We start from the raw sequence: 26,692 nt of genomic DNA, 5'->3' as shown, positions 1-26,692 counted from the left end.
CGAGGACGGCACGGTGCCGGGCTGTCAGCCGCGGAGAGCCGGCTGTGCTGAACCTGTCAGCCGGTTCCTTGGGAAGGGAAGCTGGAAGCTGCCGCCGGTGAGGCGCGGGGACCTCGTGGAGCGCAGCGAACTCCCTGTACTGCGGGAAGGGCGAGCGGAGCGTCTGTCTGAGAGTGTGCCCCTGGTCACTGAGAGGGGAGGAAACCGGCCTGCAGCTGGATGAGGAAAGCAGAGGGTTTGTAGTTGAACCCCGCCGTTTCTTGGCACTGTGAGTGGGTAGCAGCGTGTAGTTTGTAATGCTGGAGTCACAGAACGGTTTGGTTTGGAAGGGACCTTAAAGCTCATCCAGTTCCAACCCTCTGCCACGGGCAGGGACACCTTCCACCAGACCCGGTTGCTGAAAGTCCCGTCCAGCCTGGCCTTGAGCACTGTCAAGGATGTGGCAGCCACAGCTTCTCTGGGCAACAAAAGGGCATAATAGACTTACAGAACTTTTAAAGCAACCTTTCTTTTTAGGTACATGACTTGTGCTTAAAAGATACTTTCATACTGAAGCAGTGTTTCAGGCTTCCCCCGCCCCTTCTCTCCAAAAAGTGTGGTTTTTTTAAAGCTCTTCACTTTCTAAAGAGCTTCATGAAAATTTCCAAAGAAAGTTTAACTTTTGTGAGTTACTTTTTTGGAAATATTTAATACAAGCTAATAGTTTGTAATGGTGTAACAAAGCTGTTCACCTTTTGTGCAGTTAGAATAGTGCTGACTTATAAAGCTGCAAATGGGAGAGGTTACTGCAGAAAATACCTTACAGAATTGCAGGATAACTTCTGAAAATGTCTATACATGTATATCAAGCTTTCTGCTATGCTGTAGGTGGTATTTCATCAATGTGTCTGACCTGGGCATTTTTAATACAGTAATTATTCCCATTATTAATATAGCCTTATTAGCAGGGGGTATGAGCATCCAAAAATGTGTAATGTTCTTTTCACAGCAGCTGCTGTAGAGTGGAAAATTGCTGTCATCCTCCTTTTAGAGTTTGGAGGTACTGAAACAGAAAGAAACTAATAATAGAAAGGTCAAGTAGAACCTTTTCTGAGAAGAGTTTGAGTATAGATGTCTCCAGTCCCAGGCAAGTTCCCACACTTAAACAGTTAAATGGTTCCTCCTTTATTACCATGTACCCTTCTTATTAAATATTTCCCTGATGTTGTCATAATATCTTACTGGCCTGAGGCTTTTTGAATAAAGGTGAGGGAGAAGGAGGACTCAAGAAGAAGATGTTGTAGATTATATAATTGAGAATTGGTCATGTTTTAAGTACATCTCTTCTTATTCATGGTAACATAAAACCAGAGTCTGCTTTTCTTCTGTTCTGTGAATACAATTTGGCTTAATCCAGTTTTTATCAGCAGTACTGCTGAAAAAAGTGTTTGAAAATTCCTGGACTTAGTTCAGCACCTAAATGAAATTAAAACTTTAAAGACAAGTGAGTTCTTTAATTCTGCCAAGCTTTAATATATTGCTGTGAAAGGTAAGCTGTATACTTTTTGAAACAAAATAAAATTAGTCTAGAGAAAGATGTGTGGATCTTAAATTTAAAATAGAGTTTCAGAGCCTTTTAGGACAATTGTTCCTACTGTGTGGTGACTTCCTTTAGACCATGCAAGTTGTAAGTTTTCTCGGCTTGGCCAAACCAAGCGTGAACCTGTGCTGAATCCTGTTCCATAGCAGATGTAGTGGGACACAATAAACTAGATTTTTTCTGAGGCAGTTTCTGAAGTAGTAGTCAGCTGGAGATTCCTTAGGAGGCAAGTCTGGTTACTGAGGGTGGCTGCTGTCCTGTGGCGTAGCTGTTAACAACATTTTGGAAAATATGATGTGCTATCAGGAGAGAAAAGGGAGGGTGGGAGAAGAAAAAAAAATGCCCACGTCTTCTGGAGGCATACATATAATTTCTGTGGAGAGCAATATAATACTTGATGTACCACTTCCTCTTAACACCCTGATTAATTCATGTGTTCCTTGCACATGTGCTTTAGTACAATCACAGTTCGCTGCCCTGTTGTCTTTAAGCTCTTTTAAGACCTGAGATGTCTCATCGTCTGCTCTGCAATTATTTTGGAAATACGAGCAGCATACGTGACAGTATATAAATAAACTATAATATGGAAAGTGGTTAGTTAGAAGCATGTAATTTTAGAGTCACTTGACCAAGATTGGAGTCTTTCTACCATTTGGCCTTTGGCTACGTGACTACTGTGCATTGTGCCTAAATACAGACTTGATTATGCAGTATAAAACTGCTGTATTTTTTGTTTAATAGGTAGTTATTACAGTGAAACAGTTGTCTTTAAACTGGAAAAAAAACCTCGATGAGGACTGATTATTTTCTGAGTATTTATTACTGTCCTGGTTTTAGCTACATGTGTAAAATGGTTTGGTACGTATTTTGTCAATGTTTTCAGATGTTGACAGGTAAGGAAAGAGAGATATAGTTAAGTGTTAGGAAGAGATAGAAAACAATACAGATTTTGTCCTATTGTCCAGGAAAGCATAGCTTTACAGAATATGGCAAGGTTCTTGTGTTTTCTTATCTTGTACAATGATACTAACATAGAATCACAGAATGGTTTGGGTTGGAAAGGACCTTAAAATAAATCTAGTTCCAACCCCCCTGCCATGGGCAGGGACACGTCGCACTGAACCGTGTCATCCAAGGCTCTGTCCAACCTGGCCTTGAGCACTGCCAGGGATGGAGCATTTACCACTTCTTTGAGCAACCCATTCCAGTGCCTCTGCACCCTCACAGTAAAGAACTTCTTCCTTATATCTAACCTGAACTTCCCCTACTTAAACCCATTACCCCTTGTCTATCGCTACAGTCCCTGATGAAGAGTCCCTCCCCAGCATCCTTGTAGGCCCCCTTCAGATACTGGAAGGCTGCTATGAGGTCTTCATGCAGCCTCCTCTTCTCCAGGCTGAACAGCCCCAACTTTCTTAGCCTGTCCTGACCCAGGTGTAGGACTTTGCACTTTGCATTATTGAACTTGAAGTTGGCATTGGCCCACCTCTCAAGGGTGTCAACATACTACAAAATACACCTCTCAAGTATGTCAACATATATATATATATATTTATTTATTTATTTAAACCTAATTCTCTTAAAATGCATTTTATAAAGAAAGAAGTATTAATTCTGGAGAATTATTTTTAATACTATCATTGAGGAGATACCAACAATAACAAAACCAAAAATGTTTCTTCAAGTCATGGTTTGTTTTTAAACATCCTGTTAACTTTCTTTCCTACTGTTAGACCTTATTTTCAAGTTCTGTCCTCAATGTAATGAGGTTCCCATTTCCCAGTCTTTGGTTGGGCTTCTTTAAACTTGAAGGGCAAAGTTTCATGTGTTTGTCTGTTACTTTTAGCTATACACCTTTTTTCCTTGGCACACCTTCATCTTTGGATGTTCTGAAGAACATTATTTTTCAACCTTATAATGTTTCTCCATGAGATTTAGTTGTTAATCATTAATAGCCTATGCAAATCTGGACAGATCGTTGTTTTTATTGGACAAATAATTATTTCATTATTTCCTCATGTTGGTGGCATAGTTGGGTTTTTATCAAGTAGCACGTGATAAAACTTCATGTACCAAATTTCATAGCAGATTATGTATTGTACACATGTACTTGCGGGTATTTTAGAAGTATTGGCTAAGATTGTAATGTACCTGGTACTCAGGCATTACAAACACAGAATGAGATTCCCCTGTTATTTTTATGTTTTGGGATTTTTTTATTTGTAAGGTACAAGTATGAAGGGAATGATCAAACTAGACACCAGACTGTATGCTTTCACTTCTTGTGTGCACCTTCTTTTAACCCTTGTATTTCTATCTTTTAACCCTTCTCTAGTCTCTCCCGGAGAATTCTCCTCCGTCTAAGTGTCTTTTCCACCTGTCTCCCCAAAACAACTACTTGAGGAAGCCTCAGTACTCTTGTTCACAGACTGATGCCATTCCGACATTGTGGATTCTTAAGGATGCTCAGTTCAGTAAACATAGTACTGAGACAGCAGAAGTAGGCCTGCATGAAAGGAAGTAAGGTCTGTCCTGTATCTTACTTGTAGTGTGTTGGCACATCCTTAGTCAAGGATGATATATGACTGATTTTTCATCAGCCATTCCCCATTGGCAGTGGGCACAGGTAGAAATCTGAACCGTGCTTTTCTCTGAACAGTTCCCCTGACTACATTGAACCTGTAGGATGTGGAGAATAACAGCTTTAGAATGCATTGTTTCTTTGGAATGTGTTGTCTTCTGGAAGATACGTTATTCAAGTATAGGTGCACCTTACGTTAAACAACACATTGCTTTTCAGTGTACACCTCCTTGGTGGTGGTGGTTTTTTCCTCATTACGGTGAAGAAGTGTGTCTTATTTCTTGTATTACCATTGATGTAGTCATAGTTGAGTTGGAAAGATTTAATTTGGAAAACATTCAGTGGAATGGAATTAATTTGGGAAGACATTCAATAGTACAATTTAAATATGCGAACTGATTCAAGTGCAGACTGCTGTGATTGATTCAAATTCAGATATATGATGTGAACAGCGACTGTGTGTCTGATCATACTAGGAACTGATCTATTGTCTATTGGTTTACAAAGTACTTGAAGATTTACTTTAAAAAAAATAAAAATCCTATAAATGGCTGTGTATTGTGAGATCATGGCCTTCGGGTGTGACTCTTCCACAGTTTGGAATTAAATCATTTAGTTATGATATCTTTTTTTTTTTTTTTTTTTTCCCCCCATCCCCCTCTTGTAGGATGTGAGTTCTCTGTAATTCTGCTCATTATCCCTTCCACCATCTTTTATTCTGGTCTTAGACACAGCTTTCTGTAGTACATGATCAATATAATGCAGTGTACCTTCTGATAGAAAACGTTGTTGTTTTCTTGCTGTTATGTGAAAGCAAAGCTTAAATGCAGGACAAGGTAACTTAGTGTTCATGTGGTCCCTAACAGTAAATTAGTTTCCAAAGTGACTGAAAAAAACTTTCTTATTTAAATCTGCACCCCAGCTTTTTAGCTGTTTATGCTTTTAAGTCGCAAGAGTATACTAATAATTTAAATTAGTTCTGAATGTCACTGCATCCATGGGAATGAGCTGAATTTTAAGAATAAACCAAATGTGATCAGCAATGTCTTTATGGTTTTGCACGTCTGTGTTGCTTTGAGTGAACACATTTCTGATGGACAAATTTGGCCTGTAGAATGTGAAGCTGGCAGTGATGAATGAACGAGTCTTGACTAAGGTTGTGAGTGAGTTTGCTTATAAACTCAGGACGTGTTCTGCAGAAGTGGCAGACAGCAATGGCACACCAAAATGCCTTTCTTAACACAGAACACCACAACTTCCAGCTATGTTTTTCGCAAAGGAAGCCCACTGTTAGTGTGCTTAACTTGGGGTTTTTGGTTTTGTTTGTTTGTTTTCCCACTTGCTTAATGTGGGAAAAAGTAGTAAGCATCTAACACGGTGTTTTGCTGATTTGTCAGTTAAGACTGTAAAAGCACTGGTACCCAGAACGAATGATGGCTGGCACAGCCAATGTGCTGGGAAGACTGTCACCTGTCCAATGTGCCTTTTGGGTTTTTAATGTATCTCTTTTTTGCCGTGCTCCTTCGTCCATCTGCTCTGGATGGACACTCACTGTCTTTAGTGTATGGTGTATGCTAGACATTGAGCAAGGTGAGACATCAAAACAGAAATGTGTAAAGATCTTTGAGAGTAAGCTTAAGAAAATGAATATGTACTTCAGTATTTCTGAACTTGAAATTCAGTCTCTTGAATCTAGATGTGTATGTTGAAAATGTCATGGTATTTCATCTGGAATTTTATCTAGGAACTGTTGTGTGCCGCTTGGTTGAATATATTGTGCTGAGCCGAGTGAAATCCTTTGTTTGGTGTGGTCTGAGCCCACTCTTCAACTTTTTTCATTAATGTTGATCTAGTAGTGTGGGCGTAAGTACCATTTTGTTGTTGTTGTTAATGTGGCAGTAAGATTTTCCATTTTTTGGGAGAAACTTGTCAAGCTGAAGTGAGCACCTTTATGCTACGTCAGTGAAAGTGGCTTATGCTACCTGATAATAGGGTAAATGCTGCGAAAGTAGGTGTGTGAAAGGACATTAGTACATACGTGAAACTTGTTGACCTCCCAAAAGAGGGTGGCATAGACCACCTAGTTTCTTATGAGACATGTTTTGGTAATTAAATGGCAGATGGAGGCATTGTGTTCCAAGAGGCAGAATTGCTTGTATTTAAGGCCTCTATTTGATTTTCTTGCAATGGAAACTTCTCCTGCCTGGGAAAAAGGGGGGAGGGTGGGACTAAGTAGTTGATTTGCGTTCTGATTAAACAGCTTGTTTTGACTTACTGCATAACACCAAGTCAAATAGTAATAGAGTCATATTTGGACTGATAGAAATTCTTGAGCTCTATCCAAACACAAATGCCACTGCATTCAGATTTGTTTTTATAAGTTGTAGGGAATGTTCTGAATAACATGTTTGTATTTGAGAAAGCCTTGCATCTTTGTCCCTCTGTAATTACTCTGTTAAGTAGTGTGTGGTTTTGACTGCCTAGAGATTGGAGTATACTATTGGGTCAGTGGAGTTGCTTGATGCTTGTACAGTGCTAAGTAGTAGAGGGCCACAACTGGCATAGCTGGTATTCATAGAACAGAAACTTCTTTAACTTCTACCAAGCCCAAAGATTTACAGGGGAAGGTGGGGTCACTCTGTGCTTTGCTTTTGTTTTGTTCCTTTTGTTTCTTTTTTCTCATTTTGGTGTGTCACTCCTTCCACCCCTAGTCTGTTGGTTTGGGGTTTTGGTTTTGGATTGGACTTTTTTTTTTTTTTTCCACATACGTAACTCTTGTGGCTTATGATTAAGAAAATGTGCATATTTAACCAAAACATTACTTCTTGGCTTTTTTTGCTGCATCTGCAAAGAGATTTACTGGAAAAGCAGAACTTCCAGTCATGCGACTGTCAGAGGGAGAGCACATCTGACAAATTAGGAGAACTTAGTAGAAGTGATTTCAAGGTCTAGGGTTGTTAATATAAGCTGTGTAATATGTGCTAAAATATGTACTCCGAAGAAATGCTTTCAGTGATACAGTTTAGGAAGTGCTTTTCAATCTATTTGCTATCTATACAGTTGGACAGCTTTCTCTATTGTACAGAAACTGCCTAATAAAACAATAATTTCTGTAGCTGCTTCTAGCACACATGCTAATGAGTCTCCAATATGTAGAACTATTTACCAAGATGTTCAATAGAGCATTGTCATGTAAATTTTGATCTAAATTTAGTTTCATATCTGTGAGCAACAACAAAATGAGTTACCACCTAAGTGCAATCTTTATAAATGGAACAAGCTTGCTTTCATATTGTGACATATGGATAGACAGCATAGCCAGTAGAAAAATGGGAACTAAAAGCAGTTCTGGGAAAGCAAGGTTAAAGAACATGCTCCCTTCGCTTAATTTATTGTTCCATCTCAGTTCTGTATTCTTTTAACTCTGATAAATGGATAGGTGGGTAATCACATTGAGATCCCATAGCAGACCTTTTCTCTGAATGTTAGGAAGACAAATTAACTGTTGCTATCCAGTATTAGATACTTGATACTGGCTTACATGTGTATATGTACGATATCGGTATCTCAGTACAAGCGGTGTTACTGAGTTCATCTCTGCTGTTGAATCTTCATAAAGACATTCTGTGACTTCATTTCAACTCATGCTTTAAATATTGTAAATGTAATTATAAGCCAAATTTAATTTGTGAGTTAAAACATTTGAATTCAGTCAGATTCCTAAAAGACCCTAGTGTAAAGTTTGGAGGCTATACTTACGAATCAAGCTAAAAACCTCTGGGAAGATAAAATCCCTAAAGGAATATAAATCAAATATTGAAACCCCTGTAAAGGAAAATACAGAAAAGGCAACCTTTTGCGTGAAGTCCATGACATGTCAGTAGACATTACAATAGGTAACATGACTAAATGTTACTATAGGTAACGTGACTAAATGACTAAAACAAATACATAGGGCAGGAAAAAAATAAACTAGTGGCAAATGAATAGTGGTCACCAGTATGAAGAGCTCAGGAGTCTTTTTCCTTTGTTTTACATTCCTCACCACCACCATGGTACTTCTGCAAAATAGGGAGGAAGATGAAATGTAGGATAAAACTCGGTAACAGCAGTACTAGTGTTTGTATTTTATGTGTTTAATATCTCCTTATATCTTTGTATTTCTCTATACTTGTTTTTCTCGTATATAGGTAGAGACATTGTTAATACATAAGAGATTATATTATTATAGTATTATAATCTTATGTAACTTTTATACATGTGTATATATACGCAGAGTGCTTGCTTGTACATAAATACAAAGCATGTATTTACAGTTCTGCTTTTTTTTTTTTGAGTTAAGGTAAAAAGAGAAATTTTTAAGTTGATAATGAAAATGAGACAAAATCTTAAATTTGACAGGAGTTAAGAAGACTGAGGAGGTAATAAGGGACTGTAAGAGATAAAAAAGACTGAGGGTAGAGGAAATTCTTCACAGTGTAAAAGCAAGAGGCCTTTAATTCTGAAAAACAATAGTTTTGAAGTTGATATAAGAGAAGTAAATTTAACAGTACCTAAACATAATAGCTAGAATTTGCTTCTTAGGAGACTCTGACGTTTAGAAGCTTAGTGGGATTTAAAGTCTTAAGAATTCATATATGAATGCCCTTCTTTCATAAGCCAACTACTTACTTGAGAATAACAAACAGCCTCTGTAGTCTCTCTGTGCTAGATTTAGTTGCACGATCTTTGAAAGCTGTTGTGCTATTCACTGTCAGATATCTGGACTAGGTGTCAATGAAGGGGCAATTTCATTAGTTGCTGGATTTTGGCTTCACGCAAAAAGCTTTTGTACTCAGAATACTTGATTTTCTGAAAAGTCATAGACATTTAAAATATTAGTTGATGTAATTCATAGGTACTTACGAATTACGCGCTTTGGCAAAAGGAAACTGAAAATATTCAGCAAATTACTACTTTTGCTCTCGGTTGTATTTACTGAGCAGCTAGTCTAATTTTATGTCTGTATCATATTATGTGTAGAAATAATCTGGTGCTGTTTTAAGATGTTAATGTGTAATATCTTGTGTTTGTACAGAAAACAGTTTTGTACCAACCTCTGAGATCATTGCTGTAGAAGAAACTGAACTTTACAAGAAACAACGTAATAGTGGCAAATGGCAAAAAATGGGAAAGCCACATGCTTTCACAGGTAAGGCAAATAATAGTCTCAGTGTGCTTCTGCTGATGACTTCTTGTGGGTATGCTTACGGCAGTCTCAAAAGGAATCTTCAGAATTTCTTTTAACATAAACGATGCATTTAAAAAGAAAAAAAAGGAGAAAAATACACCACTCCCCCCCCCCAACTAAACCCAAACAAAAAAACCCAACAACTAATCAACAACAAAACCCTCACCCAAACAAAACAAAAAACATCAAAAAAAGACCAGCCAAACCCCCCACAAACAAACAAACAAAAACACATCTGCCGGTTTACATTTCAAGATCCTTATGTTGGAGACTAAAACCCTTCCTTTAAGAACACATGCTGTGTTTATCTCTTTAATGAAGTCCTAACATCTTACATTTCTGCTGCTGAATGACTCTGCAGCACCATGCTCGCTTTATGCTACTTGGCTAGAAAATCAAGAGATGCTACAAAAAATGAGTCCTACATGTTTGTGGTTTTAATGTTTGGGTTTCTTAAAATTATCCCTAACCATCAGAATGTGTGCATGAAAAGGCTCTCAGTATTATTGACTGCATTCTTAAAATCAAGTGCCAGAAATAAATTTCTGATTGTTTTGGGGAAAGAGCGGACTTCTGTGCTGCAAAGCTGGGGCAAATGTAATTGCTTCCATGCCAAAATTTTATGTTGTGGAGCACTTTGGTAGCATTTAGTCCTTCAGTGACAACGATTGCTGATCCTGTAGATGGAGAGATAAGGGTGCTTCTTGTTTCACCAGCTAAGTTCATAATGCATGAGAAAGCTCTAAATATTTTTTCCCCCTTAAATTTAAACTTTATGAAATTAAATTCACCCTGTTGGTTACATGGGACTTGATGGGAGGGTCTGGCTTATTCTTTTAAGCTTATGGCTGTTTATACTATGTAGACATTGCAGACTTTAATACAGATAAAATAATACATAAGCTCAGTGAACTTTTATATTATATCTATAATTAGTTTGTGGAAAATGGATTGTATTTAGTTTAAAAAGAAGCTTATGTTTGAGTATCTGCTGCAAGGTAATGACCTAGAGCAAGTGTTTTCATTTTGACTTTTTACCAGTGTCCTGTTCACACTCTAAATGATTTTGTCATTTGCAGAAATGTGTAGTGGGGAGCTAATTATCACTTCTTTCCAAAGGTAGATATTTTGGATATGTCTGGGAAATACATTCATCATTTCACAGAACTGCCTCATTGTGCCACTTTTTTTTTTCTTTTTTTAATTTAAATAGTGTATTATGTGAAGAAAGCCCGAAATCACCGCTGGCGGTGCAGTGATGTGACATTTTGGTGTGTTGATGAGCACTTGTGTAATCAGTGGATACAGGCACTGAAAGAATTACTTGAAAAGCAGAGTAAGTTTGACTAAGCTACTAACATTTGCAGCATCATTTTACAGGCTTTTATTATTTTGATGTACCTGCAGCTTACATTTAAAAGTTGAGGGAGCTGAGAGTTGAAGTGTCTCATTCTTCTCATCTCTACTTTTGTATCTCACATATTCGCTAAGTTGTGCTGAGTGTTTTACTCTAATCAGTCAGGACTATAGATGTCTTATAATTTTGCCCAGGTGTAAGTTATTTCCACAAAATAAGGACACATTGGAAGCTTAGTAGAGGCTTTAAATAACTTAAGAGAAGTAAAGGGCAGATGTAAGCTCAGAGATTTTTGAGGTACTCCAGAGATCTGAGGAGAAGGATTGTAGCGATTGTAAGATTTATGGGTGGCTTTTTGTGTGTCTGTCTAACCTTTCCAGTCTCTCTCATCAACCATGTGCCACAGTAAGAGCTCCCATTAATAATTTCTGGGACTCTTGGACAATTAATTCTCGTAAAGCTAAAAGCAGTTTTGCAGGAATACCTAGATAGATGAGATACCTTGATAGATGTTAGGGAGTGACAAGACAGAAGGGAGATCAAGGACGACCATACTACAGACAGTGCCCTCACCATCCAGGGTGCAGTCCTACTGTATCTGAGCAGGGTGGGCAGAGCAGGGATGGGGATAGCAGCAGGTATGATTTGCAGCTCAGATGAGATAATCGGGTCCATTTAGGGACAGGAGCAGCAGGAGCTGGAGGTAGGACTGTAGATAAGCTACCTACAGCATAGGCCTCAGGTCTATCTGAGACACAGGTGGAGAAGGAACTGGGTACAAGTATACCTACAATGTGACTCAAGTACTTAAGGCTCACATAATAAAAATGTGTATTTAACAAAAAATGTTCTTCTGAACAGGTGTTTTTTTGAAGCATGCATCTTCTGTCATGTAATGTATGCAAACCAAGAACATGAGTATTTCTCTTCCAATAAAATACTGTTAAAAATTATGTTTGTGCACCCACTTAGTACACCTGTGAGAGATGCAGCCTGGGCAGTCATCTCTGAGTGCAGGTGTTCATTCTATTGGTAACAAACTATTTCAGAGAAGGTAACAGGTTCCCAGAAAGGGTGGATGGTGCTTTGGATGTGTGGCAGCTTTAAGTCATTCAAATATCCTAGATGTATTACGTAGGTGTGCTGGTTTAATAACTCAGTTATTCTTTCCTTTTAAAATAATTATTTAGAATTCCGCCTGAGGAAATGTGAATGTGTTAACAGGTCTTTGTATTCTGTTCAAAAAAGGAAGGCTCCCTAGGTGCAGGAAGCATTACCGTTTTATGTATCTGTTAATACAGAGGTGCAGTGATTCTTTTCATTGCCACCACCAGTGTAAATCCATAACTGTTTGAAGGAAATTGAGATATCATTATCAAAAGTGTTTTCTGAGGTAAGGGGCTACACACTATAGGGCAAGCACTGGCTGTGCATCATGTAGTTTTGTGAGATATTGTGTCCTCATCACAGAAAGGAAATGCATTTATATTACAAAAGCCAAGAATGTTGTTTAAATAAATTAATGTAAAAGCATTTTTACATGTGCTTCACTCACAAGTGCCCTTCCTATTGCTGCCTTTGGTTTGTCTTTTGTCTTGTATGCCTGTATACTAATGTAATTTAGTGGGAAAGTTCTGCAAGAATAACATGCATAAGAATGCAAGACATGGTCAGATGAAATGATACTGAATTTCACCTGCTGTCTTACTACCGATTTGTTTAATGCTGTCAATATCCTCAGTATAATAAAGAGGATAGATGAAGCAGGTTTTTATAGCACTTTGATAAAGATTTATAGAGTTGTGATTGTTAATAACAAGTTATAAAAGGTCAGTGTGCTGTGTTCACCCTGATGTTTACAGGTTTGGTTTTGTATAGCTTGTTAAATTTTTGTTTGTGCACAGAGGTAGTACACTCTAATATTTTTTTCCATACTGCAGAGTATAGACCAAAGCAGTTGCTTGTGTATATTAATCCATATGGAGGAAAACGGCAAGGGAAGAGGATTTATGAACAGAAGGTTGCTCCACTCTTCAGTCTGGCTTCTATCTCCACTGATGTTGTTAGTGAGTGATGAATATTGTAATTTATTAAAAAACACAATATGAACTCTTTAAAACACGTCTGGGTACCTTAAGTTCTTTCTGTTGCTTACCTTTCTTACTGAGGAAATGAAGCTAAGTGGTAGAGAGGGACTCTTTTCTAATTAAGGCATAGGTAGCCAGAAAAGTGTCAACCTTGTATCAATTTTCTGCTTACCAAACTAAAACTTCTGGTACTTCTGAGCTATTTGAGCTCCTCATTTATAAAATACTGCCTTTCTTCTCTCTTCCAGTTTTACTGTTACAACAATTTTCATTTGCACAGTTTTTTAATGAAATATTTTTTCACATGTGCTGCAGTGTGTGCCTCTTTTAAATCCTTACTTGGCATTCAGGTCTTTGCAACACATTTTATGGGCAGGCTGTTGGTCACACTGGTAATAGAATCATGGTTATTAATGAATTAATAATTTTTCTATAACTATATATTACATAATTTTATAACAATATTTTTATAATAGTAATTTTTAATGTGTTTATTTCTTCATAGTAACTGAACATGCTAACCATGCTAAGGACAATCTATTTGAAGTTAATATTAATAAATACGATGGGTAAGTAATCTCACTTGTCTTATTTTTTTTTTCTTTTCTTGTTGATATATTCTGTAATCTCTTCTTATCTCTAATTTATAAAAGCAGCCTTCATTGCTCATGTGTTTATTGCAACAGCTGCAAATTGTGGGGCATGTTCCTTTCCATAGGAGATCCACATTAAGGAGTATCAAAGGAAAACTGAACTGTTTCAGTAAACCTGTTCAATGCACAATATATTTAAGTGTAGTATAACAACTTTTTCATGAGTTTTGTGTTCAGAAGGTAAATGTAAGATTAATTCTGCTTGTCTGGAAGTTGAGCATTTGCTGATAACACTAAAGCTACTCTGAAATGTCTTGTAGTAAAGGTGACCTTGACATATACATGAGTCCAGAACACTGCATCAGTAGCATTCAGCCTGTGCATGAAAAACAGAAACTGTTTAGAAAAACTTCAGATAGTTCCTCTTGTGATGTAGGACTGTTCAAGTAATGGCTATATAATTTGGCTTTATTTGTATCTGTTCTGTTGTGGAATTACTGTTTTAAAGAAGGCCCAATTGAATTGTGAAATTGCATTCCATTATTAAATCTTCTGTAGAAGCAGAGTATTTTAATAAATAAGCGAGTCATTCAGCTTCCAGTTCGTGACATGAAACAAGTTACGTGACTAGAAAATCATGAAAATGCATGTAGAACCTATGTAGATAAGCTCTCATAACTAGAGTATTTTAGAATAGTATTTTGTTGTGCTTGTTGACAGGTACATTGAAACTGGTAAGTTGTAAAAATAAAACACTTTGTATCTTTTCAGAGTGCTTTTACTGGGGGAAAGGATCTGTATGCATCATGTAAATCAAGTGAGGGCATGATGTTAAAAAATTGTGGAAGTAAGAAATTACATTTACAGGCTTTGTTCCTACGCTTCACTTGCTCTAAAATGAGTTCACTTTAAATAGGAAGTTTTAACTGTACTGGCATTTTTCTTAATTTTGCATAAATTCAAGTAAGGGAAACTGGCATCCCAGAAAAAACTAGTTAAGAGTTTTCCTGTTCATTTGGCTGAAGTGATTTGAAATAGATAATACTGATGGTTGATGAAATTCCAATACAGAGAAGAAGAGTGAGCCCATGTCTGCTCACTAGCAAATGTATTTTCACAAATGGCAGTGACCATTTGTAGTGGTACCTGAAATGGTTTTTGGTACATTCAAACAGTCTCTTACGTTAGATTTCCACCCCCCTTTTTTGGGGCTTGGGGGGGAGGATTGGTCTTTCTCTCTCTAACATGACTGAGCTAAACAATTGGCCAGAGCACTGCATCTTTTTAGAATCTCATGATTCTTCTATCCCCAGTTTAGGCCTTAATGGCAGTTAGCTTGGGAACTGCAACCTGTCTTTCCAAGCCTGGTTTTTGTCCATCATGTACAAGTGTGTTTCTGTGGTGAACAGTGATGTTAGGAAGGAGTTCTTGTGTTAATACTACTTTTTAAATAACAGATCACATAGCTATATGGAAGACTTAAAAAATGGCTGAACTGCATAAATGCATGTTTTTCCAAGTTTGATTGACTTCTTTCACATACAGGAAAAGCTTCTTTGGATTTCTACGTCTGGTTGTTCTTCACCTGTTTTCTCATACTGGTTCTTTCTCTTCATTCAGCGACGAGTTTCTTCATTTTATCTCCAGAAAAATCTCTATAGAATTTCTTATGGCGAGCGTATTAATCTAATAGCTCTGTGATAGAACAGCTTCTCTTCAAAGACAGTTACTTCAAATATTCTTTCAGTTACAATATAGCAGGTTTTCATACATTGCTGTGTAGAGCTAGAGCATGCTGTAATATTATGCAGGTATTGTCCATGTTTAGAATAAGTCTGGCATGTATGAATCACTTCTTTATCCATGTACCTATTGAACAAGCCTTTGAAACTGTTTCGGATTGGGTTTTTTGTTAGTTCTTGAATTAGTTCTCAGGATGCTTGAGATTAGAAGGAACCGTAGATCTTTTAAAACTCATTTGTCTTGTGAGCTCTCCTGAAGTCTTTTAGGATATGTGGTTACTGTTATCATCTGTCTAAATATTGAAATGCTAGTCCATTAGAAAAATAAAACCAGAATGTAAGAATTGCTCTAAGAAGATCTCTCTCACAGTAGTTCTTTGCTAGGGGCTTTCACATGCATGCTTTTCACATCTGATTTTGCAATGCATTCGGTCATGCTGATATTGTGTATGTGAACTTCTTTGTCTGATAGGTCTACACATTCATGTTGTTGTCATCTCTGAGCCTGGATATAGTATTTGTTATAGATAGTTCAATAGTGTTCTGACATGGAAATTTTTGTCCAGTCAACCTCTTTCTTAGAGTCTGCAGAGAAACATGAGACAGGCTAAAGTTGAGGAATAATATAGTTAAGCTATGAGAAGATAAATTAATTATAAAAATGAAAACCAAACATCCTTTTCTTCCTTCTCTCCCAGTCTCTTAGGTCTTGACTCAGAGTTGGACAGTGTGTATTTTTAAGACTGTCCTCCCCATTCATGAAAAGATGACTGGGGTTTTTCAAGCTTTCCTTCTGCTGAAAATACAATAATAAGTAGACTTAAATCATCAACACTTAAAAACTAAATAAACTAACTTGCCCTATGAAACAAGTGCTCATTCTGCAATGTCTATTGCTGACTGTGTGGAAGAGTAAGTATTAGCCTATGCATTGAAAATGATTGCTAGAGATAACAGTAAGCATTCCTAAACGTGTGCTGGGGACAACCTGCATAACTTTGGATTTGTCATGTGTGCCTTTCAAACATATTTGAACTAGTTAATGCTTTTAGAGTTCATCGTGTGCATTTGACTATCGTGCATGAAATGTATACTGCTGTAAAACAGTCTTTTACTTCCTAGCATTTGCTTGGCTGTCGACTTTAACATATTGAGGATCTGTGTAGCTGCTGCATCAGCTCTGACCTGAATTAAGTTTTTTGCAAAACAATTTTTTGCATCTGGTAACATCTAGAACTCTGTGTTTCATTATGAGTGATTATGTAGGTATACATGACTTTTATCTGTTTGGGCTCTCAGCATGTTCAAAAGAGAATGCAAGCATGCACTTTCCTGTTTTTTGACTTTTATATGATATATATCCCTATTAAATTAATAGTATAAAGTATACTTCTGCCTGAAGCCACAAATATTAGCTTAATTTTTCACTTTTAGCAAAGGTATGCTATTTCCATTTTGTTTACTTGGAAAGCTGTATGTACAGTCCTGTTCAGTGTTTTCCTTGTATAGTGAATTTCCACTGATCCTTGTCTGTCTGCACACAGCAATAAAGAATAAAAATATTTTTTTAGGTTGCATTCCAACATTTTTTTTCTACCATTACAGACGTGTGTAGGTGCCTTTTGCAGTTGTGTAGCTTGATTTGTATATATTTTTTTCCTGCTTTTGTTAATTTCCAAGTTGACTGTGGGCTACTATATCACATTAAAAAGGAAGAGGATAATAGACCAACTATTTCTGATGTGCCCAGTGCATGCCCTAAGTAGAACACTTGCTGTGTTGTTTATTCACTGTTAGTGTGCATTCTAATTTGTGTTTCCTGGCAGTGTTGTTTGTGTTGGTGGGGACGGCATGTTCAGTGAAGTGATGCATGGTCTCATTGGAAGAATGCAGAAGGACTCTGGCATAGATCAAAATAATCCCAAAGCACCGTTAGTCCAGTGCAATATTTGGTAAGAAAGGGTTAACTTTCAGTTTCCTTTATTCACTTATTCTTGAAATTTCTTCTTATTCGTAACTCCTTGAATTTAGGCTTAAGTATAAGATATTCCGTAAAGATACCTACCTAAAGCTGTTTGTATCCTGTTATAATTATTGATCACATGCCATTTTATTTGGGAGGGGTATTTTGTAAAGGAAATAAAATCTTAATGTACGACTTTAGAATTTAATTACTAGTACTTTTGAGTGTGTGTGGCTTATTTTGGGTTAATACAAGAAAAGTTGTTGACAGTAGTACCTTTGCCCATCTGAACACATTGAATGAAATCTGCTGAACAGAGACTTACCAGATAAGTATTTCTCCAGTTCCGAATGCTCCACAAATTTTGCTAGAATTGTACTGAGAACCTCCCACTGGTCTGGCAAATTCCAAAAACTGCTAACATTTCTTCTCTCTCTCTTCCCTAATCCCCACTGTCATAGCAGAAGGCAAAGGGCAGCAGTGGCTGAGGAAGAGTATTCAGGTTTCAAACCAAGTTGCAGTTTATGCCTCTTTCTGGAGGTGCTATATCTTCACAATTCTTCATGTCAGCCCATTTTTCAGGCAATCCTGACTATTGTCATTGAGAGGCATTTGAGCGAATTCATCCTTGGAATTTGGATCTTTGGTGATAAACTTACAATTTTATTGACCATAGGCACTCTTTGGATCAGTCTTGTTATTAAATTTAGTGTCCCGGGTGTTACCTTACACTGCCCAGTTGGTCCCTAACGAATCCTCTAAGAATGAACTTGTAAGATGACTTTTTTTTCCAGGGCTGGATTCAGTGTTGCAGCTCTTTAGTAGCATCTGCAATTCTGAGGACTCTGTGGAAAGACAAACGAACAGTTCAGTGTATTTTCTGTGCTGTTCTCTTTTTCTTGTCAGATGCTTGAGATTTGAATTAAAGGACTGGGATATGAAATAAACATTATGAGCTTCTGACTAGAACTGTAACACAGGCTTTATGAGAAAATTTAACACAGGTTATAAAAATACACGAAGTGAAAAGGTATAGTTGTACCCTCAGGCTTTAGGTGACTAATAATTTTATACTTGTATCTTTGTGAAGAATGTATCCAAACCCAAATGGTGTGAATTGTTGCTTGGAAGAAGCTTAACCCTTTCTGCTTGTAGTACAAGAGTTAAATATCTAAAAGTTCCAATGTGAATATCCCCTTACGGTTTTTCATTCTGCTTGTTAGGTAGCACACTAAGGGTTCTTTATAGCAATTACTATATATAACTATATTCTGATTTTGTTTTTTAAAGCTTTGTATTAAAATTGTTTTGTATAATAAGCTTAACAAGAATAGAATTTGAAGTGCTTTATCCTTTGTTTCCCTTATTTGGACAAAGTCTTTGGACTAGAGGTTTTGCTTACATGGTTGATTTTTGCCTACTTGTGATGTTAGAGACTATAAAAGGATACAGTTGAAAAAACAGAACCTCAATATTAAGAGCTATTTCTTTGTTCTTAGGAAATTAACTACAACCATATTAAAACTGAAAAATTAACCTTGCTTTTCCAACAATTTCTTAATGCAATTTTTTCCAGTTGCAACCAAAATGTATGATCTTCACTGATATTTTAGTATTACTAACATGCGTTAAGTCACTTTCTTCTCTTACTCGCTTTAATATTTGTTGTGCTTTGTCCATTGTAGCTGTTTGCTATTGAAGATATACTGCATGCTCTATTCCTTGAACTAACATGAGGTGTAGCCTTGTAATCAATGCTATGATTCAAGTATTTTCTCCAATCTGGGCTTGAAGTTCTGTTAATTAAGTTTCTGGAGGTACAGAGGATAATGCTTATCTTGACCTGTTTGTATATTGTACTGTATTTAAAATGATCCATTACTGAAAATATGGGAAAATGTTTATTTACTGAAAAGGGGAGTCAAATCACTGAACAAATCTTAACCCTTTCTTAACACATCTAGTCATCACAGGGACCTTAAATTGTACATGTAATAGCCAAACCCATGCATTGCAGGTGGTCAGGAAGGCAGCAAAAGGGGTTTTTTTGCAGCCCATGGTGAAGCTGTTCTCAGTTCATATTTGCTTGATGTAATGGAGCTCTGACTGTGTTGACCCCAGCAGATCTCGTAGTTCCCTGACTAGTGTAAGAAGTCTGTTCCAAAGCAAGTGAGATCTTTAAAAAATACTTCTTTTTTTAAACTAAACTGACAGACAGTCCTAAAATACAGCAAGTCAAAAGGAGTAATGAAATATAAATCATGCTTTTAGAAAAATTTCATCCATGATGCTCTTTTTAGTCCTTTATAACCAACCTTTTTCTTAAAATCCTAAGATCTCATTAATAGATATTGAAAACAAAAGCTACCCATAAGTCAGAGACTAAGTTCTAAAACTCTGTGGGTCTTCCAATACTTGGAGACAGCTTCTCAGTGAGGACAACAGCCTGGGGTAAGGTGACACTGGATTGGTGTTTCTCCCATTTTTTTTATCAGTTATTTCCTAATGTCAAGCTGTGTTAACAGAAGCATGGGAGGTTGTGGTTTGTAGTTGTGTAGTCTGTGTTCAAACTAACACTCAGTTCAGCAGATTTAATCTTTGCTCAGAAATTATCAATTTACTTACACAAAGGCTTGAAATTACAAAATAAAGAGAGGTAATGTTAAAAGGCTCTCATCTATATGACTGTTTTTGAGTAATTGGCTTCATTTCATAAGCAGAATCTCATTGTACAGGCTTTTTTTATTTTTTTTTTAATGTTGGATGCTACTTCTAAATCATGATTCTGACTTTTGGAGCAAACCCTGCTTGGCCCTTTTTTTTTTTTTTTTTTCCCCCTTGAACAAATGCGTGTCTTTCCTTAGTGTGTTTTATGGTTAAAAAGTATCATTTATTCTTGTGGTTTATGGTACATTTTTATGAAATAACTTGGTTTTTTTTATTAACATAAAGCTTTTATTTAAATGGCAGTTTTAACTTCTGAATGTCTCTTACTTGCAGCGATTCTTCTAATCTGCCAGTGTAAATTGACTGATTGCTGTTGTAAACAGATTTGCTATTAAGAGTACTTAGAGGTTGCAGCAACCTAACAATTTTGCATTGCAATGTGGTAACCACAAGTCAGCACACCTACGAAAACTTCTGCTTAGTTATGACTTCCTCCTCATGCCATCCAGCCTTAAAAAGCACGTACAGCCATAGTTTCCCACTGCATCCAGAGTGGTAGAGTGCCTCTATAGAACTTAGAAACAGAGAATCATTACTTTTACGACACATGGTACTGAGGTTTCATCCACATGTTTTAGTATTAAAATTATGCCTTGTGGAGTAAGCCAGAGTAATTTGTTCTTACTGAACCTGGCATAGGACAGGAAGACAAAGCTGTCACCTGCTGTTGGAGGACTCTTTAGTAAAAGAGCATGGGTTAGATTAAATAATCCTGTGATCTCAGCAGATGGAAAAAAGAAAATAATCTTACGTCACTCTGTGCTGTGGCATAATAGTAATGCATTCATTCTTCAAGAAAATCCTAGTCTGCCAGCCTACCCTGGGGATAGGGGGAACATCTTCCAAGCACTAGGGAAAACTGAGTAAAGTGTAGATAAAGAGTGTTAATTGCTATAGTGAATTGGGCCTCTAATGTATTCAGATGCCTCTCACTTTTGTTGTGGTCAAGGTATAAACTCTAATGTATTGAAGCATGCAATGTGATTATAATCAACATGTTGATACGTGGCTGTAGAAGTTGAGAGTACTAAAGACAGCACAGGAAGGTGTATAAACCTTAGAGTAGGAACATGACTATGCCCCGACTATTCATCTCTTCCTGTAACAGCAGCTTCACATTTGAAAATCACTTCTCAGAAAAGTCGCCATATAGATTTCTTCAAAATTCTAAATGCTGCTTGACCAAGAGCGTGCAGTTACTCAGTCATTGACATGGCTGCCTGATATTTCATCTATGAGGTCACTGCATGGATTGTTGACTTCACAAAAATACTTCAAATGTATAGGATCCCCACTGAAGTTACTTTACCTGTTTGAAGTACAGAATCCTGTTGCCATACTAATATATCTCTGAGGATTCTGTTTGTGCTGTGGAAGCACCTGCCCCTGTCAAGGTATCTCTCATGGAGCAGTGCTCATTAGCACTAAAAGTATTTATTTCTTTGCTAAATTCACTCTTTTCTATAGGATCAAAATCTAGCTGAGTTGCTTCTATCTTATGCTCAGTTTAGTCACTTGGAACCACGCAGCCGCTCGCTCACTCCCCCCCTTTTCCTTCCTCCCCCCGCTCCCGGAGGGATGGGGAGGAGAATCGAAGGAATGTAACTCCCACGAGTTGAGATAACAGCTCTCCAGTAACTAAGGTATAATACAAACCACTACTGCTACCAATAATAATGATAAGAGGAATAACAAGGGAAAAGGACACAACCGCTCACCACCCGCCGACTGATACCCAGCCCGACCCGAGCAGCGATCTGGGCCTTCCGGGTAACTCCCCCCAGTTTATATACTGGGCATGACGTGCTGTGGTATGGAATACCCCTTTGGCCAGTTTGGGTCAGGTGTCCTGCCTCTGCTTCCTCCTGGCTTCCCCTCCTCTCTGGCAAAGCATGAGACTGAGAAAGTCCTTGGTCAGAGTAAACATTACTTAGCAACAACTAAAAACATCGGTGTTATCAGCGTTGTTCCCAGACTGAAAGTCAAAAACACAGCACTGCACCAGCTACTAAGAAGGAGAAAAAATGACTGCTGTAGCTGAACCCAGGACAACTTCCAATTCTTTGGAATTTATGTTGTTTTCCATTAATAAAAGCACAAAAAAGAATGTAGCCCACAGCATGTGTGTGTTCTAGTTTAATAGTTTTCCAGATTAGTAATTCTAGCACTTTGGGGGTTTTATTTGGGGTTTTGGGTGTTGGTTGGTTTTGGTGGGTTTGGGGTTCTTTTTGAGGGCAGGTTGGGGTGGTTTTTTTGTTGGGGGGGTGTCTGCAGTGTCAATGGCATGAACTCTTCCATACAACCAGTAAATTATCTGATTTTGCTTATCACTTTGGTGGTTCTATGACTAAAGCTAGTGAGGTGGTATCTGAGTACCTGTCTGCATAACTTGTCTACTCACAAATAACTAGCAATATTTGCATGCAAAGGGGAAATCTGGGGGGTTAACTGAACTGTATTCTATGTAGTGCAGTTCACTTTGGTTTCTTTAATCTTGCTTTAGCAAAAATGCTTTATGGAGAGTACATACTCTTTAATATTTTTAATACATATCTCGATCGTTTCTCCTTATGATTTAAAGGAGGGATTTCCTTGATAATTTTTAAATTATTAAATTTATTTATTAAAAAAACTAGTGTTTAAGTTTGAGGAGGGAAGGGATGTAGAAGAGCTTGCCTATGTAACAACTATGTGGCTCTGCGTTAACTCCTAGTAACAAACAGACTTTGGGGAAAATGGGTAATGAAACAGGTATCTAGTATACATAATGTGCGGTAAAGATTCAAAGTAATTATACATATTTTAACAAAGACTAGTCAAAGTACCCTCTACACACTTCATATTTGCAGTAAGTTCCTAATACCAAAATACCTGGGATGAGAGCTTTCTCTAGCTGGGAGATTTTGGACATTTAGTTTGGGATTCAGCTACCTACATATGATGGTGTGGTGCCACTATCATTGCAGTATACTAGCCCCGTGCAAGACAACTGTTGTACTAGAGAAACAGTTGAAAGCCAAGCAGAGTAATCTGCAGCACTCCCTTAAGGTGAGTTTCAGTTTGAAATTGATACTCAAATTTTCTTGCTTATGTTTAGGTGTCTGCAGATGAGCATCTAAACTCACGTTTAGCAGGGGGGCATCTGGTCAGTACAGGCGTTAGAGCCTGTAGAGTATTCAAGACCCACCTATTGGTCAAGAATTCCTGTTTGGTTATGAAGTATTCAGAGAGATACAGATCTTTAGCCATCATGAACATTTTAGTGACCTGTAAACTAGTACTGTTAGATTCATGCTTGGTGTGATGTTACAACCAGTTACATCTTCTTGGAATGTATGTAAGGAACGATGCTGGTTTTGTTGCTGTGTACTACCAGCCCTGAGAGAGGAAATACCCAACGATATTTTACTGTTTGTAGTTGGTACTCCACTGGCATGTCTGAGAAAGAGGGATGATTTGACAGTTGTTAAACATTGTTGGTGTCTTCCCTAGTCTCCTGTTTAGAAGCTCAGAATTAATTTCGGACTTCAGATCTAACTTTAGCCCTCCCTTGCTAATTAACAAATGGAAATAAAAAGAAGTTCTATAAAATTGCCCAATGGATAAATCACCTTTTAATTGACAACACAATACTATAGGGAGATAAGCCTTCAGTGTTAAAATGTAGCTTGAGTGAATCCCCCTCTTCTCCCACCTGTAGTGTAAGACCATGTGGAAATTCTGCTTACATCAAGACAAATGTGACTTAAGGTAATTCTAGCAGCAGAAAGAAAACAGATCTTGAAGAAATGAAAAGGTTGGATGAAATGTTTTATGTTTATGTCTGGGCCCGACTTCCAAGTCCCTGTTGCAAAGTAGACATCAGAACCCTACTTTAGGCTCTTACACTGCTTGTTATAGGGATCAGGGAGAATTTCCTGTCTCTAACCAGCACCTAAAATACTGAGTGGATGGACTGACTGCAGAGTGGCCTGCAGGTAGTTATTTACAAAAACAGAATATAGGTGAAACCTAAAGCTTCCTCCCTTTCTTCTTGTAGATCTTTTGTTCAAGGCTGTAAAGGCATATCTGTATCCACTTTGCTCACCTATAAATAAACTAATTACTGAAAGCAAGTATTTACTGATTTTCAAATAATAGAACTACTCGGGAGTTTCTGGTTTAAGATGCAGCTGGAGGAGGAGGAGATGTTGACAGCCTGGAATTTAGATCAGTCCCCCCAGAAAACAAGATATCAGTTAATTTCTTTTCATGAGATCTCAATAGGTAAGAAATCTTGAGCAAAGGAGAATCAGCATATGCCTTCCTTCCCCTCCACCCTTAATTGTTATAAAAGCTGTAATGATTTTTTTTTTTTATGTGAACTAACTTATTTCCCTTCACTAACTGCTGTATATTTATTGCTTCTGTAGCGAAAATATTTGTACTTTCTATGGAGAGAAATAACTCTCAGGGTGGGGATGGAGAGGAAAGTTACCATTTAAATCATAATATTTGTATCCTTGTATTTACTTTGTTCCATAAAATAGAAAGGGGCAAGCCAAAGGAACATAGTGCTGCTGTTTGGAGAACCATGCCAATAATACTTGTTTTGGAAGGATATTAATTAATCTCTAGTTGTTTATTTTTCAGGATCAACAGACTGCATATGCTATTCAACTATTGGCATTTCTGATCCAGTGACATCAGCTCTTCATATTATTGTAGGTGGGTGATCAGAGTTCACTGTTTTGTTACGAAAATGGTGAAAATAGCCTAAACCAGTAATTCATTTAGTTCTTTCTGTATGTCTGTGAAATACAATTTGAACATGATGGCTGAGTTGAAATAAGAAATTTTTGTCTGGCATTTAAGTGATTTGGAATTCAAGAGGTTAAAAATAAATTGCTTTCTCCACTGTAATTCATTGTTTTCAAGGGGTTATAATGTTTTGAAGCTTTATATCTGCTGTTTTCATGGATTCTCGCATGCTTTTGAAAATAGCAGTAAAATACAATAAGCAGCATAAGTTATTGCCAACTCTTTCTTTCTCTCTCTCTCTTAAAGAAAGCTATGACAAGTGCATGTACACTTGAATAGTTGTGTTTTGTACTAGTTCCCCAATTGTCCTGTGCAATTCAATGCTTCCATGCCAAGTTAGAAATATGGCTTCTGCTTGCCTGGAATTAGCTGATAATTTCCCATTTTTACCATCTGTGAGTCATATATTTGAGGAGGAACTAGTGAGGAAAACAACTACTCTTCAATAAATGATTTTTGATACGTTGTCATCAGTAGAGATGCTAACACTGACACTCCTCAAAGTCCTCTAGTAGTGAAGTCCCTGAACTGCATGGGGGCTAGAGGAAGATAACTTGGCATATTCAGTCCATCCTATCTGCCACGTACTGAAGAATCATAGTCACACGGTTCTTAATAGTGATTTTGAAAAATTGTACGAGGTAGTCTTCAGTTCAGATGATGCTGTGTAAGGGTAATGACCATTATTTCATTATCACTTGTATGTCTAACAGTTACAGTTTTAGGAGCTGGTGTTGCAAAGCATGTGCTTCTCTACTACTAACCTATGGTTAACTCTGTTCAGCATATGTAGAGTTTAGGCCATTGGACTAAGTTTAGAAAGATGAATGGACTTCAGTTGGATTATTAAATGTAAATATACACACGCACACACCCCACCCAAGCCCACTACCATGCCAGAGCTTACCCTATGAGGACATCAGAGAGGTGGTATATGCTTAGTTCTCAGGGATTTTCAGGGTTTGACTGAATAAGCCCTGCCTAACCTGATCTGATGTTATAGCTGAACCTGCTTGGAGTGAGAGATTTGATGAGAAACCTCCTAAGGCCCCTGATAGCATGACATATCTTCTGATAGAATGACATACAGGATTAAGTAGTATCTGGTAGATATATAGATCGCTTTGATCCCTTCTATAACATCCTCTCCTACTGCTATATGGTAAATGAATGTAAATTCTTTATTATATATTTTTAGCATTTTGACTTTTTCTCACTTAGTGCTTAATGCTTTTTAAATATTAGTGAAATTAGTATTAAAAATTATTTTCCCTTCATGTATAAAAAATATATATGGATATATAACTTATGTGTTATGACATAAATACTACACATTTTTTATTTTTTAAAATTTTGTAACATTAAAGTTAACAAAACAAACAAAAAGAAGCCTTACTTGCAAACAAAAGAAGCCTTAATACAGCCTTGCACTTCTAATTTTCATAGGTGACTGTCAGCCTCTGGATGTCTCTTCTGTACATCATAATAACACGTTTTTGAAGTACTGTGTGTCGTTACTGGGTTATGGTTTTTATGGAGATATATTAAAAGATAGTGAAAAGAAGCGGTGGATGGGTCCAATGAGATATGACTACTCAGGTAACTTGTGTCATTATTGTGTTTTTTGTCAGCACATAAATATATCGGAACAGTTGATGTTCTCTCCAAACCAACCTCCTCTGAAGCTTTTAAACATCAGAAACAGACTAAACCTGATTTTCAACTCCTTGTAGTACCGAATACATTGGATCACATTACGTAAAGGTCCATAACTTTAGGGACATCTACAGTGTGCTCCTTGAAGTTGTGTTGGATATGTGTCACCTAGTGATAGCTGTCTAAAAAGTAGTATCTCTTCTGTGCTAATCATTTTGACATTCTTTTCAATCAGAGAGAGGTAAGAACTCCTCTGTCTTGGACATTCAGCTGAATTAATTGTTAACTTTGTCGTTCTTCCAAAACTGATCATTGAGAGAGATAAGTGGTTTACCACTGGAAAATATTTTTTGCCTTCTTTGATTTGTTTTGTGTTA

The 26,692-nt window shown here is 37.3% G+C and overlaps 1 protein-coding gene across 1 annotated transcript in view; it reads left to right on the top strand.

The window, feature by feature from the left end:
* Positions 1-9,237: 9,237 nt before the first annotated feature.
* Positions 9,238-26,692, top strand: part of CERK (ceramide kinase) — a gene marked incomplete at its 5' end in the record, with an annotated part of 27,798 nt that continues 10,343 nt past the window's right edge. Inside the window, 7 exons of the mRNA XM_010014753.1 lie at positions 9,238-9,351; positions 10,604-10,726; positions 12,688-12,813; positions 13,340-13,403; positions 16,996-17,123; positions 24,477-24,566; positions 26,106-26,258. Coding sequence (XP_010013055.1) covers positions 9,238-9,351; positions 10,604-10,726; positions 12,688-12,813; positions 13,340-13,403; positions 16,996-17,123; positions 24,477-24,566; positions 26,106-26,258 — 798 coding nt within the window. The remainder of the gene's footprint in view (positions 9,352-10,603; positions 10,727-12,687; positions 12,814-13,339; positions 13,404-16,995; positions 17,124-24,476; positions 24,567-26,105; positions 26,259-26,692) is intronic.

This window comes from Nestor notabilis, unplaced genomic scaffold (assembly GCF_000696875.1).
Source record: "Nestor notabilis isolate BGI_N333 unplaced genomic scaffold, ASM69687v1 scaffold14155, whole genome shotgun sequence".
Lineage (NCBI taxonomy): Eukaryota > Metazoa > Chordata > Aves > Psittaciformes > Psittacidae > Nestor > Nestor notabilis.
The sequence above is the reverse complement of the archived record's forward strand: the minus strand, read 5'-3'. Positions and strand labels throughout refer to the sequence as shown.